This window comes from Vespula vulgaris, chromosome 25 (assembly GCF_905475345.1).
Source record: "Vespula vulgaris chromosome 25, iyVesVulg1.1, whole genome shotgun sequence".
NCBI lineage: Eukaryota > Metazoa > Arthropoda > Insecta > Hymenoptera > Vespidae > Vespula > Vespula vulgaris.
Genome location: NC_066610.1, coordinates 1,191,386 through 1,208,227, shown reverse-complemented (window position 1 = coordinate 1,208,227; position 16,842 = coordinate 1,191,386). Strand labels below are relative to the sequence as shown.

The window sequence follows — 16,842 nt, the reverse complement described above, 5'->3', positions numbered from 1 at the left end:
TATATATATATATATATATATATATATATATATATAAAGAGAGAGAGGGAGAAAGATGATACTATATAAATATTCATTGGTCAATGAATCACAACGGTGAATTTGTATCGGACGACAGTACGACAGTCAAAAAAATAATTCTTAACAAGGAAGATCGAGAAATCATTCGAAAAATCATTCTCTTCGTCGACGTTCATCAGGGACGTATCTATCGTAAAATGCGTTGAGTACTATTTGCAAGTAGCAAGTTAAGAAACAAAAAAATATATATATATATAAAAGAAAGATAAGTAGTTTTTGGTATATATAGAATTTAAAAGCAGAGCATGGAAAAAGATAAGAAGGAAATTTGTTTGAAACAAATATTAATATGGAAGATAAATGAGAGATAATATATTCTATAAAATAAGAAAAAATATATTCTTTTTGTATTCTGTTATTAATTTCTTTTCTTTTTTTTTTTTTTTTTAGTTTATATCGAATTCTTCTTTTGCGGTTTTAAATGGCTATCCGTTTCGTTCCTTTTTCTCTCCTTCGTTTTTCCGTTGTTCTTTTCTTTTTTATTTTTTTTTTAGATTTCTACACCTGATTTATTTTCAAGAGTAACGATGTAAAAAGAAAAAAAAAAAAGAAAAAAGAGGAAGAGAAGAAAAGAACAAAAGAACAGTAATATTGTTTCTAGAATATTTGAAAAATAAAATCGAAGCGAAGAAGAGGGCAATTTTTTTGGTTAATGTTCTCTCTTTCTCTTTTATTTCAATTTTGAATCTGCTTTATTCTAACGAGTAAAAAGAATGTATATATATTGTATGTAAAGGAAAAACCAAACAAAAAAAAAGAAAAGAAATTTTTTAGATATCAATTTATTTTTGTTTAATTTGAACCAGATTTATTCTTACAAGAATATAAAAGAAGAAGAACAAAAAAAAAAGGAATAAAATAAAATATTCTCTAGAATATTAGAAAGCTAAGACTCTAGTCCAAAAAAAAAAAAAGATATTTTTTACTAATGAATTTTTTTTTCTGGTTTTTTTTCTTTCTTTTTTTCTTTTTCAGTGAGACCTGATTTGTTTTTATATCTCATTTGCTCATCTTTTTTCTAAAATGCAAATATATGCGTATCGCAATACCACACACACACATACACAAACATGCAATAACGATCTTGCGTTAATTACTTGTTTTATTATTAATATGATTCATTACGAAAATGTCGACTGTTTAATATTTTCGATAAATCAAAAAAAGAAAAAAGAAAGGGAGAAAAATAGAAAGAAAGAAAAAAACGAAAAAAGAAATAAAGATAAAAAACGAGTACGGACTTGATTAATTCGAAAAGAATAGGATACACCATATAAAAATAATATATAAAAATAAAATACACCATAAAATATTGGACCCACAATATAGGGCCTTCCGAAAGTATAAATACGGCCCTGAACATTTGTATAAGTACCTTCGAGATTCATTAATCATCACTTTCATCACGGAAGGAAGAAAAAAAAAAAGATAAAAAAGGAAAAAAAATAGAAAAAAAAAAAGAAAAAAAATTTTAGAACAAGGAAGACATCTTGCTTGTCTCTAACTGCACATCATCATTATCATTATCATTATCATTATTATTATTATTATTATTATTATTATTATTATTATTATTATTATTATTATTATTATTATTATTATTATTATTATTATCATCATCATCATGATTTTTTTTTCTTCTTTTCTTTTTCTAATTCTTTTTTTTTTTTTTGCTTTCTTATGTCGTCATTACCAGACTCGTGTCCCGTATGAAACACCGATAACATCTCCTCCCTTGTCATATGCTCGTGAATCTGAAACAGAAAAAAATTTTTATGTGAGTCGTTAGTATAACGTACGTTTACAGTTCGACGATTTTTCAAAATGGCAGGTCAAGGTCGAAGGTCGATCGAAAGTAATTTTTTTTTTTTCTTTTAACGACAATGAAGAGAGGTACCTTGATTGTTATCATTATCTTTTTTTCTTTTTTGATGCTCATGGAGTCACCAGTATGGATCGATGATTTTTCAAAATGGCGGGTCAAGGTCGAAGGTCAATCGAAAGTAATATTTTTTCTTTTCTTTTTTTTTTTTTTTTTTTTTTTTAACGACGATGCAAAGAAGTACCTTGATTATTAGTTTCTCTTTTTATGATAAAAGTGAAAAGATATTTCCTGTTTTCTTTCTTTTTTTTTTTTTTGATGATTTTAAAATCACCAGTACGGATCAATCATTTTTTAAAATGGCGGACTAAGGTCAAAGGTCGATCGAAAGTAATCATTTCATCTAACCAAAGGAATTAATCAACTCTAATAATTATTTTACCTTGTTTATAAAATAATTATCAAAATAATTTCTAAAAACGATTTCCAGAAACGATTCGTCAACGTTAGTAACGAATATGCGAATAATTCTCGTTCGTATTGCATTATGATCAACGATAACCGCGAAATAAGTAACACGGAACGATTTCATAAATATTATATTTGAGGTTAGTGTACCGTGATAAATGTCGAGCGATGAAAAAAAAAAAAAAGAAGGAAGAAAAGAAAAATGGCGCTCGATTAAACGAGAAAGCGTAGAATTAGAGTGGGGTAGGGAGGATGGTATAAAAAAAAATGGTGGAAAAAAATGAAGAAATGAAGAAGAAAGAAAGAAAGAAAGAAAGAAAAAAAAAAGAAAGCAAAAAGAAAATTAAAGAATAAAGTGTAATAAATGCGTAAAATGATTGAAATAAGGAACACAATATATTTCTCAGTATTCATAGTCCGTGACGCGATTGGACTCTTCGATTATGTAAATGATGTAAAAATGTAGGGAACCCTTTGAAACCGGTACTGTCGCAATTTTGTTCTTTCCGTTATCTCTCTCTCTTTTTCTCTCTGTCTATCTCTTTCTCTTTCTCTTTGTCGTATTGCTCTATGTTAAAATATTTTTTTTTCTTTTTTTTTTTTTTTACTTCTTTCCTGTTTTCTTTTTCCTTTCTTTTCTTTTCTTTTTTCTGTGGTTGTTTCGTTTTCTTTTTCTTCTAAATTATTCCCACGAGATTAAAGTATGCGATTAGAGTGTGTTTTTCCACGATTATGTTTTATATTTCGAATGACTTTCGCGACTTTGGTAATATCCTATAACAATGTATAACGATATTTATATACAGTCTCTTTCAAAAGTTTTCTTTTTTTTTATTTATATATTTAAAATTGATCGAGATAAAGTAATGAAAATAATTGGAATATTTTATTGCTGATTTTTATCGTTGTATCTTTTAAAAATAATTTGTTTAGAATCGTTAAGATATTTTTGATAAAATTATTTTTATAAGATATGTTAATATTAGTAATGTTAATAATAATAATAATATATATATATATATATATATAAATATATGTTTTTAAATTATTAATAATGTTGGTATATGTTAAAATATTAACAGATTTTACAAAGAAAATTTTTTTACGTTATTAACATATTTCTTAAATACTATATACAAATATATTAAATGTTAGTAATAAAATTGAAATTAAAAAGAACGACATTTTGAGATACTATTATAAAGAAGAAGAAAAGAAAAAAAATATATATATATATTTGTACTATATTAAAAAAAATATTGATTAATAATTAATCAGTTAATATCATTATTATATTATTATCATATTTGATTATTAATTAATTGATAAATAAATATTAATTTAAAACAAAACTTTGTAAAAGATATTAACATATTATTAAAAAAATCAATTTTGGAAAAATTATTAACGGATTCTTTAAAAATAAATTCTGAAAAAATATTTTAATATTATTAATAAAAATTAATATTAAAAAAGAACGACGTTTTAAGATATTATTTTTAAAAAATTTATATATATATATATATACTATATTTATTTCAAAGATTTGTCAAAAGAAAATTCTATACTTAATTATTTAAATTAAATATTTCAATTGATTATTTCGATTAATATCGTCTATTAATTTTTTAATTAATATCTACCATTAACTTTAATTAACTAATTACTCGATATAAAATATTTAAACACACATACATTTAAATAAACTAAATACTTTATAAAAAATATCTATATACACACAAATGCATATATACATACATACATACATACTTACATACACACATTGTATTAGTATATAATATGCATTTATAATATCGATATTAACAAGAACATATTTAAGAGTAAATTGTCGGAAGTAGATGATAATCTATAAATTTTTAACGATATAAAACTTACGTAAGTTAATCCAAGTTTATCCGAACGATCGTTTGAGATCGTGATCTACGTGACGGAACGATCGTTTTATTAGAGATTTTATTAGTTGTTTTCAGTAGTAGTTTTTAGTAGTAGTCGCTTCGTCAACTACCAACATTATTATAGTTCTTTTCCTTTTATGCCGATGATTCGGTATACAATAACAGATATAGTTACGTGCTCGCCATAAGGAAGTACTATATTATACTTTCTCATTAGTTTCAAGTTTTGTCCGGGGTCAATGGTATCCGTTTCTTCGTCTTTTTTTTTTCTTCCTTTTTTTCCATATTTTTTCTACATTTTTTTTCTTTACAACGATGGACGTTTTTTTCTTTTTCTTTCATTTTTTATTTCTTTTTTTCTACAACTTTTTTTTCTCCCATCACGATTCCCATTTCGTTGATTTTTTTTTTCTTTTATAAATTTAAGGGTTCTAGAGATTATTTATTTTATTTCTTTCATTACGAAAATTTTTTCTATTTTTTTTTTTCTTTATATGACTTTTCTGTCATATAAAAGAATTGTTTTTCATTTTGGAGAAAATTCCGTAGTTTTCTTTTCTTCCGTCTTTTTTCTTCTTCTCTTCGAGACAAAATTGATTCTTTGATTTTTATTAAAATTGTTTTCAGGTTAAATCACTTTTAAACTGGAAACTTTAGTTCTACTTTCTTTTTTATCTTCTTTTCTTTTTTTTTTTTTTAATTTTCTAGATAATAGTTAAGTTTGTTAAAACTGCCTGTACAGGTCGAGCTGCATATTTCGAATTTATATTTTTACAAAATTGTTATTACATCGAGTTTCAAACTTTATTTAAATTATTTTCACAAGTGATTTTAGTTCTATAAAAATTATTCTCAGATAAAGTTTCAATTTTTAAACGTAACCTATCGAAAATTATTTCGAAGCAAAACTTCTATCTTCTTAAAAAAAAGAAAAAGAAAAGAAAAGAAAAATAAAACTCCCACGAAAAAATTTCCAAATTCGTTGTGTTCGTAAAAAAAAAAACTGGTTATTCAAAATACGTTTTCCGACATAATTTATAATTTCTTAAAAATCCAAATTTAATGCAAAATTATATCCAATGATAACAAAATCAAAAAGTTTCATTAATTAACGAGCTATCGATTTTTTAATCACAATAACGATGTAAACGAAATTGAAATCTCGAAATGAGGTAAGAAAAAAGAAAAAATTAAAAAAAATAAAAAACAAATAAAAGAAAGAAAAAAAAAGTAAGAAGAATATTTCTTTATTGGCACTAATTTCAAAGGTTAAAAATAAAAAATGAAAAATACAGAGATCAACAATTTCAAAAGAAAAAAAAAGAAAGAAAGAAATGGAAAAGGAGTTAAAAACCATGTATATACATATGTATGTATTATTCTTTAACTGTTAAAAAAGAACTAATAAAATCAGTCATTATGTTCGTTCTTATAGAGTAGAAAATTGGAATGGCAGTATTATGGTCCCGCAAAGAGACTGTTGGCGTTCCAAACGTACCTAACCCCTCAACCTCCCTCTCCTACTTCTATTTCCACCATAATGAGTGAAAGTGATCGACCTTAGTAGTGTAATGTACGCCAAACGTTAATTGAATGCTTGATTTCTACTTACTGTAACGTTCTTTAATGGTTAGATACAACAGACCTTGACGATTAATTAGAAACAACTTTTATAGGCTATGTATGTGTGTATGCGTGTTGTGTGTATAGACAAATTTTGTAAATTATGTTATGGGTTTAAATAGAAAAAGGAAAAGAAAGTTGACGTGAAAAAAAAAAAATGTATGAAACAAAAATAGGGGCTGTAAATGTACAAAAATATCTTGAAAAGAAGGTTATGAAAAAAATGGTGGATGTAAATATGAAGAAAAAATGGCGGAATCGTAAGTGAGAAAAAATGGCGGATATCTATGAAAAAAATATGGTAGATGTGTGTGAAAAGAAACATGGCGGACTCGTAGTTGTGAGAAAAAAATGCCGGATTTAAATGTATATAAAATAACAGATTTAGGTTTAAATTTTGTTATTTTAAAATTAAAAAAATATATATATACTTTTTAATTAATTTTAATTTTCTACTTTAAAATTGAAGAAAAAGTAAAAGAAAAAAAAGAGTAGGATCAACAAAAAATTCTTTTACTTAAATTCTATTATTATCAATTTACATTTTTCATATTTTTTAATAATTTATATATATATATCGTTCTTGTTTCAAATGAAACGAATATTTTAAATAAATATGTATATTATTATTATTATTATTAGCGTTATTGTTATTGCTATTGTTATTAGTTTTTCTCCTTTTTCTTGAAATGTTAAAATACGCAAACAACGTGTACACCCATATAAAAGAACGTTTTTATCTTCTTGATGATTACTATAAAAAGATAAATACAAAAAAATAATTATGATTAATGGAAAGATGATGACGAGATCGTAGCGTAACAAGAAAATGATAACTTCGTAGTAAATTAAATTCATGACAATTAAATAACGTCCGTTAGTTCCTCCACTATCTTCATTTTTAATTTAACGAAGATTTAACGAGCAACATGGATTAACGCTCTTCATATTTCTCGTAAAATATGAAAAGATCTCGTAGAATACGGTGAAGACGAAGAAGGCGAAGAAGACGAAGAAGACGAAAAAGACGAAAAAGACGAAGAAGACGAAGAAGACGAAGTAGAAGATATGTGTAATTGCATGGAATAATTTTGACCTTGAACGTATGTATCAATCTATCTATGTATGTATAAATGTGTGTGTGTGTGCATGTACTTCTTACCTTGTGGCATCGTACGAGTGGTAGAACGGCCATGCAGAGAAGGACAAGGGCGCGAATCATTTTGCGTGAAAATATTCCCGATTGGCCGCGTCACGTCGCTGAAACAAAAATGGACGAAAAAAGTTAAATAAATAAATGAATAAATAATGGAATTAATAAATAAATAATTTAATAGTTATATAAATAAATAAAGAAATGAAGAAATGGAGAAATAAATAAATGAAATAAATAACAATTAATTAAATAAATGCATGAACAATAAAATGAATAAATGAAGAAATAAGTAAATGAAAAAATGAAGAAATAAATAAATAAATACAAATAAATAAATAAATAAATATAAATATCATGTATGCATTTATAATATATACTCACATACGCACACATACAAAGTAAACATATATATATATATATATATATATATATATATATTCTCAAAAAATAAATATACATTTACAACTATGAAAACTTCAAAACTATCAAAAATTGGGACATATAAATAATTAACAAAAAATGATTTCATTAGAAACAAGACATATATATATCTGTCTGTGCTATGTGTATTTCTTTACTTATCAAAAAAAAAGGAAAAAAAAAACTACGAAAAAAAAGACAAAATAGGAAAAAAAAATGAAAAATTTGTCTTTAAAATTCTTGCAAAGGATTACTCAATCAAAATTACTCCATTAATGACGATGTCAGCCATTTTGTTTGAAAACGAGCAAAAACAACAATAAAAAAATTGAAAAAGAAAAACAAAATAATAGAAAATGAGAGTGAAACAGAGACAGAGAGAAAGAGAAAGAGAAAGATAGATAGACAGATAAATAGAGAAAGAAATAAAGGCATTGTTCTCTAACTTCTAATACAATTCTAATGTCGTGGTAGGTGGAGTAATACGGTCGACCTTCCTTCGACGAAAGGAAAGTCGAGATTTGTAGTTTATCGAGGCCATCAGAAGAAAAAGAAGAAGAAGAGGTAGAGGAAGAAGAAGAAAAAAAGAATGAAGAAGAAAAAGGAAAGAAAAGAAAAGAAAAAAAAACAAAAAAAAAAAAGAAGACATAACCTCAACTCCCACGAACGTCGGTCCCTTTCATTCTATTCTATTCGCGATCTCATTCTAAGATATAAATTTAACTAATAAATACTTTTTCTTCGTTTTCACAAAGGGAAAGTCAATTCCCATATTTCATACTTATCACGAAATATCAGATAAAAAGATACATAATGATTATTATATGATCAATCCATTTTAAGATTTGTTAATAGATATTACGAGTATTATTTTGATAAAAAAAAATTATGTGTATATATATATATATATATATATATATATATATATATATTTATGTATGCATGTATATATATAAAAGAATTTGACTTGAATCTAATAATTTTAGATTGAGATTATTTGTTTATGAAATTATTGATTATAAAATTATTAGAATAATAATATTTGAATAAAATATTTAATAATATTAACAATTTATATATATATACTTATTAATATTATTATTATTAATATTATTAATATATAATTATTAAATACTATATATATACACATATAAATTTAAATTATTCTAGAGATATTAAATCAAATTTTGTATATAAATATATGTATATTTTATTTTTAATATATATTTAATAATAATAATAATTAATAATATATTATATATATAATTATTATATATTATTTTCTAAATTAATATATATTATTATATTAATTGAATTAATAATATATATATAAAATAATAAAAAAAAGAAGAAGAAGAAAAAAGGAATAAAAAAAAAATTTATATACAAATCTTTATATAAGATAAAAAAAAACACACAACAAGAACATTTATATAAAACCTGAAACATGATTTTACACGATTTTATTGATTACATAGATTTATTATAAATGCTCTGAAATAAATTATAATATAAAGACGATCCTGACGAATCGTGGAATTTATCTGCGTTGTTAGTAAATATTGCGAGGAACAAAATAAGAGGTAGGAGAAAAAAAGAACGGAGAAAGAAAAAATAAAATAAAATAAAATAAAATAAAATAAAATAAAATTACTGTGAATATCAGTTGAGTCGTTACAAGAAGAAAAATGGCTTCCGTTTGAGTCGATCGTATTCCTTGAAGGATCAGTTAGATCTACGTCGATCGCAGTCTTAACATTAACATGATGATTATCAATGTAAATGACATTCGTCTTTTGCGATATTAACGTATATCTATTCGGCTTTTACGTATTCCACTCGGTTAATTAATTATTATTAAAGGTTCCAGTATTTCAAGTTTCGATTAAATATCACGGATACAAAATTATATTAAACATTTCTTTCTTATATATATATATATTTTTTTTTCTTACAATAATTTCATGACCTCGAATTATTTTTTTTTCTTTCTTCTCTTTTCTTTTTATTCTTTTTTCTTTTTAATTACAAATACGAAAAAAGTATATATTATATATATAATATATAACAAATAAAATTATAATATATATATGTATATATAATTTCAAATATTTTATTTATTTGTTATATAAAAAAATTCAGATAAAACATATCGAATAATCGAATATTCAGATCACATTATAATTCATCACTTCGAAAAATGAGAAAACAGATATTAAAAAAAAAGGGATAAGAAAAAAATTATACAAAAAAAAAGAACAAGTAAGGAAGATTGTATTAAAAGAAAAAAAATTGAAAAACTCGCATCTCTTTTCAAAAATCAACGAAAAAAGAAAGAAAAGAAAAGAAAGAAAAGAAAAACTGAGAGATGATGGTAAAGATAATTATAAAAAAAAAAATAAAATAAAATAAAAAAAAGCCGTATTGAAAAGAACTCTATATTTTAAACCTGTGCTCGGTTACTAATATTACGAAGAAGATCTTACAAATGAGTTTGTTACAAATTTGGTCCGACCTCGATTCTACGGCCATATTGTCGGCCATGAAAAAAGAAAAAAAGAAAAAAGAAAGATCAACTTCAGAGAAATGTAAAATAATTATTAGTTCGTTGACATGATGAAACATGAGTTCACCCGTTATGGGTAATGTTTATATAAAATATGTAAGGGGTTGGTGAAGGGTTTGTGGTCGGGGGAGGGTTCAATGAATGTTCAAAAGAAATGGGTCAAATGTTCTATAAATAGGAACGAGTTAAAACGAACGACGTTCTCTCATTTTCAAATGTCGAATATTTTATTTTTTATTTTCTCTCTTTTTTTTTTAATTTTCAATTTCAATTCTTCGATTCGCACTAAACTAATCCATCTGGAAATTTTTTTTTTTTATTTTCTTTTTCCTTTTTTTTTTATATATACACACATAAGTTCACGCGGATTATTTTTTATGAGAAATATTTTTTTTTTATTGGATTGATTTTTTTTTCTCTTTCTTTTTTGCTCTATCTTTCTTTTTATTTACTTTTCTTAATCTCTACTTGTTCGTTTGAATTCGATTGGAACTTGAATTCGATATATATATATTTATTATGATTTTTGTTATGTCACGAATGAATTGTGTTTTTATATTTGATTCTTTTTTTCTTTTTTTTTTGTTTTCTTTATAATCACAACTCTTCAATTTAAATTTTACAAACCACAGATTTTCTTTTTTCTTTCTTTTTCCCTTTTTAAACGATCGTGATTACGGCACATTATCGTGCGAATTATTTTCGATGTGAATTTTTCTAATCAATTTTTTTTTTCTATTTCCTTTTCTCTTTTTTACAATAACGAATTGTCTCAGTGATGTTAATTTCATCTCAATGAATATTTATTCGATTCGAATCTGACATTCGAATCTGAATTCTTTACTTTTGTTTATTGATAATTATCCTAATTATTACTATTTACATTTTATTCATAATTACTTCTAATTATATTTTCTTTTTATTTATAATTATCTCGATATTTACAATATTTATTATTTTTCAAAAATTGAAAAGTTTTGCAGAATACACAAACGATTTTACATAAACAATGTGCATACACATACACATACACATACACATACACATACACATACACATACACATACACATGTGTGCATATACATATATCTATCTTTGTTTGCTTTTTATATATATCTTGTATATGTAAGTGAGTGATTCTATGTGTGTGTTTTTGCACGGATGAGTAAATGTATGTACGTGTGTGTATTTGCACGTGTGAGTAAATGTGTGTGTGTGTGTTTGAATGTGTGAGTAAATGTATATGTGTGTTATATGTGTGAGTGGATGAGTCTGTATCTTTATATGCGTGTATCTTTGTGTGTATGAGTGTTTACGTGTGTGAATGCTCGTGTTATACACAACGAAAGAAACATGAAAGCGAAGTTACGGAAATATTCTCATTAAAAAGGAAATCCATTGCCAACAGGTTGTTTCACTTTCGTTCTTCCTATGGCAAAAAAAAAGAAAAGAAAAAGAAGTAGAAATTATTGAAGAAACCAAGAGAGAGAGAGAGAGAGAGAATCATGGTGTAACATTGTAGCAGTTTCTTCTCTTCGAATTGCATTTCGTAAGAAAATGCAAGCAGAAAACTTGAAAGTATTGAAAATTAAAAGTATAAGTGACTTGAATTAAATAGATAAAAAATAAAAAAAAAAATGAAAAAAGAAGTAAAAAATGGAAGAAAAGGTGGAAAGAGAAAAATAATTAATAATTAATAACATGACAGTTTATTTTAATTTTTAATTTAATGTGAAAAATTGGATTTGTAAAAATTGCTAAATTTTGTAAAAATGCTTAAATCTTTTTATGATTGTTATTATTAATAGTTTTTTTTTTCATTTATACGTTTGAACGTATATTCAGATGTGTGTGTTATATATAGATAATATGTAATATTAATAAGTAGATTATTAATAATAATTAATAAATTTATTTTTATTTATTCTATATATATATATGTGTATTTATTTATTTATTTATAAATATATTTTCTATATTTAAATATTTTATATATTTTATTTTAATTTAATGATATTTAATATCATATTTATGTATGTATATATATGTTTGTTTTATTTTTTTTTTAATTAATATTTAACATTATGTTTATATACAAATATAAATTATGTTTATTTAATTTTATCGATACAAATAATTAAAAATATTTATTAAATAAAGTTATTAATTATCATTCACAATAAAAAAAAATGTATTCTTGTTCATTTAGATTTTTTCAAGGCTATTAATGTTAATAATTATTTTCATCAGAAAGACACATACATACAAACACACATTCCAAATTTCTTTTTAAATACGTACATGTACACATCAAAAATTTTTTTAATTATTCAATCAAGAATAAAGAAAAAAAATTTCTATCGAACGCTATACAATTATTGATATCAAATCTATACATAAGAAAAATAAAATGACAAATCAAGGACAACATTATCTCGAACGATAGATCGAACGAGATATCGAACGAAGGATATGTAATCTTATAGCTTGAATATTATATATATATAACATAAATATATACATAGATACAAACACTCTATAACATTTTTTTTTCTAAAGAAATAAAAAAGAACAAGGAAAGAGAAGAACAGAAAAAAAATAAAAAAATTTAAAGAAAAGAAAAAGAAAAGAAAAAAAATAAAAAGAAAATGGAGTTAAATTGAATAGGAAGAAAAAAAAATGAAATATGATATCAATCGAAATGATCGATCGATCGATCTATCTATCATTGGCATATATTGTAGAATGATCGAGAGTTTTACATTATTAATATTATTGTTATTATTTTTTTCATTTTTTTCTCTATTTCCTTTTTATAAATACAAATGTGAGTCGTATGTATGATTATATTAGTATAATACGAATGTATTATACTAATATATTCTGTATAATGAATGACTCTTCAGATTTTTTTTTATATACTTTTGTATTAATGTGTGTGTGTGTGTCTGTGTATGTGTGTGTGGATCTATGTCACGAATGACATGATAATATTAATTATTATAAATGTAGTATATAATATATGTAATTTATTATATATTATAGTAAATAGTATAAAAATTGTGTAATATATGTATGTATGTATGTATGTATGTATGTATGTATAGTATATAATAATATAATTATAATATATTACGAATATATGATGTAACAAAATTTATAAATTAATTACTTTATTTGTGAGATTTGAATTTATTTATATATGAAATTAATTTTAATTTATTTATGAAATTGAATTTATTATGAAATTGAAAATAAAAATTTATGAATTAACTAATGTTTTATTTTGATTCTTTATATATTAAGCAATCGTAAGAAATTAAATAATTGATAATTACATTATTTTGTGAATAATATCAGATATATGAATATTAGAAACAATTAATATATATATATATATGTAGATGTATATATTTATTTTGCATATCGTAAAACTATCATATTAGATTCGTTAGATAACACGTACATCAAAATTATATATTAATTAATATATTATAAAATTAATAATATAATAATTAATTTATAACAAACATAAATTATATAATACACAATATATAATAAATTATAAATTAATAAATAATAATAATTAATATATTAACCACAACTAATAAATTATAAACGAATATATAACAAATTCGAAAATATAATTAATAATAAATTGTCAAATGTATTCCACATATTAATTAAAGAAAACAAATTATCCGAAATAATTTCGATTTTTCAAATCACCTACTTAAGAAAAAGAACATTTTTAATACGTTTATAGAGCTTTCATTTTCATTTTTCTTTTTTTTTTATTTTTTTTATCAATGTTGCATCGAAAATGAGCGATTGATGAAGAAAGATAAAGAGAATAAAAGAAATAAAATAAAAACAAAAAAATAAGAAAAAAAATAAAAAGAATAAAAAATTGGAATCCTTGACGAAGATCAACGTGTTTTATTTGTCGAATATAGATAATTGACAAGGAAGGTATGGTCATGTTAAACGAGGACAGGTATGTACACACCAATGACGTGGCCCTGAATAATAAAGGAAAGATACAGGAAGGAATACGATCGATCGAGATCCTTACTAACGTTCGTTGAATCTGAGATTCTTTCGTGTGTCTCTTTTTCTCTCTTTTTTTTTTTTTTTAATTTTTTTTCTATCTTCTTCTTTTTTTACTTCTCATCGAACACGTCGCAGCATGATATAATATCGATTGAAAGTAAGTACGTCCTCGAGATCAAACGTGGATTCTATTCTCGATATGTGTATATGTGTGTGGTCAATTCAATACACTTCCTGATTAATATCTGATTTCGAAAATATTTTAGAAACTCTTTCATCCGTATTCCTCTCTTCCTCACTCTTTAAGAATTATATTTCAAAAAGACAGGAAAGAAAATGGACGATAAAAATAGTTTATTATATGTTTCATTCTTTTTTCTATGTTAAGAAAAATTAACAAAGAAAAGATTTTAACGTTACATATTCGGTTCGAAAAAGGCGGGTCAAAAGTTATTAGATGGACCAACATTTATTAGACGATTAAAAAAATGTACTCATCCGTTTCGAAACTCGTTAGATCGGTTTTGTTTTGGGATTGTGAAATTACGTGCTTGGTTGAATCGAAATATTGATCGTAACAAGCGTAACTTCAATTGGTTTTTTTTTAATTGATTTTTCAAATCACCTAATAAGTTTTGGCCCACCTAATAACTCTTGGCTCGTCACCATCTATTTTGTTTTTGTTTCTTTTTTTTTATCTTTTCATCTCGAACATAACCTCAAATTAAATATTCAAACGATTGAATTTGGAGCGAGATTACGTGACATATTTATATTTACTTATGTTTGCATTTCATGGGGGATAAAATATTACGATATGGTGTAATAATACAACGGAAATCTAAATGACTCGGAGATAAAAGCGTAATCGTCTATGAAATGTAACCTTGAAAACACACACTCTCTTTCTTTCTTTCTCACTCTCACTTGGTGATAGTAAAACTGTCGGTGACAATGTACATACACACACACACACACATATATATACATATATATACACATGTATACACATGCAAACAAGAGTATTAAGAATAAATATGTATCCTCAAGTGTGACAGATAATTTAGATATAAAGAATATGGCGGATGTAGATAAGAAAAAAATGGCGGATGCGTAGGAGTGAACAAAAAAAATGGCGAATGCGTAGGAGTGAAAAAAAATGGCGAACGCGTAGGAGTGGAAAAAAATGGCGAATACGTAGATGTGACAAAAAATGGCGCACCCCATGTATGAAAAAAAAAGTGGCGAATGCGTACGTGTGAAACAAAAATGAGGGACGTAAGTGTTTAAAAAAAATTTTGGACACGTAGATATGGAAAGAAATGGCGGACGTAGACGTGGAAAGAAATGTTAAATGCGTAGGTACGAAAAGAAATGTTGGTCGCGTAGGAATAAAAAAGATGGCGAACCCGTAGGTGCGAAAAAAATGGCTGATGTATGTATGTTTAAAAAAATGGCGGATTTATATATATATATATATATATATAAAAGATCTGATTACAATTTTTCTAATTCGTTTCTAATATGTTTTATTTATAATTGTTTTTAAAAAATGTAGAAATAAAAAAATGTTTGGGTTAATGTGTGATTCAAAAAAAAGAAAAAACAATAAAAGTAAAGAAACATGGCATGTTCGAAATGAAAAAAAAGAAAAATAAAAAAAGGTCGATTAAAAGTCGTTCTAATTCGTTTCTAATGTATTTACGGAAAGTTATCTTGAGGAAATGCAGAAATGAAATGATACATTATTCATATATGTATGTATGGAGGTATTGTATTCTATGAATGTATAAAGTATAAAGATCCTCGAGAGTGACCTTGACGACGATCGTTCCGAGGCTTTTAAGTTCTAAGTATGTAAATATTAGAATTAATGTTGTAGCAATCATGGCGTTTTATTTATAAACAAAAATTCCATTTTTCTTCTTTTTTCTTTTCAAATTTTTTTTTCATATTTTTTAATAAATTTATTTATATTTCTTATTTATCAAAAAGTACGTTTACAAAATTTTTTTTTATTATTCTTTTGAATTAAAAAATTTTTTTTACTGAGAAATAATTTGTTGCTTTAATTGACTTTACATTGAATTTTAATTATTTACAATTGCATTTTACATTTGTCATTTGTAACCAATTGTTACATTGATATTTAATATTGCAACAGCATGTATATTACAAAATTTCTGAAAAATCTTTTTCACGATAATTTTCAAACGAAAAATCTTTGTTATCGATAAAATTTGAAATTGAATTCATATTTCGTTTCGCATTGAAATTAAATTTTAATAACGTATACAATGATAAGTTTATTAATTTTATGAAGCGTTACATTATATTACATCAAATATTGATGTAATAAAACTACTATGACGTAAATTAGATCGAAAAGATTTCTAAAAAAAAGAAAAAATAATAAAATTTTACACAGTACGATAATAAAGGAAAGTGATCATTACGATAATCTCTAATCTCGATCAGATCTAACGTAAATCGATCACTGATCCGTAGTAGATCGTTCAAGGTAGTCAACTAGTGTAAAAGTCGTCCATTGAAAATAGATTCGTACGAATATAGAAACTACTGTAGTTAGTTAGTTGGTTAAATATCTTTCTAATAAATTTCTAATGGCGTTTAAAAATTTTCGTGAAGAAGATAATAACACTTTATCTTTCTTTTCTACGAATATCAATAACAGAATAATTAAAAAAGAAAGAAAAAAGAAAAAAGAGAAAAAACA

The 16,842-nt window shown here is 24.2% G+C and overlaps 1 protein-coding gene across 3 annotated transcripts in view; it reads right to left on the bottom strand.

The window, feature by feature from the left end:
- The window catches only part of LOC127072428 (A disintegrin and metalloproteinase with thrombospondin motifs 18-like), a 68,299-nt gene that overhangs the window by 22,734 nt on the left and 28,723 nt on the right, over window positions 1–16,842 (bottom strand). For all 3 annotated transcript variants that reach the window (XM_051012852.1, XM_051012851.1, XM_051012850.1), the window contains exons 3-4: window positions 7,073–7,170; window positions 1,775–1,835 (exon numbers count right to left, since the gene is read on the bottom strand). In XM_051012852.1, the coding sequence (XP_050868809.1) occupies window positions 1,775–1,835; window positions 7,073–7,132 (121 nt within the window). In that variant the 5' untranslated portion in view covers window positions 7,133–7,170. The remainder of the gene's footprint in view (window positions 1–1,774; window positions 1,836–7,072; window positions 7,171–16,842) is intronic.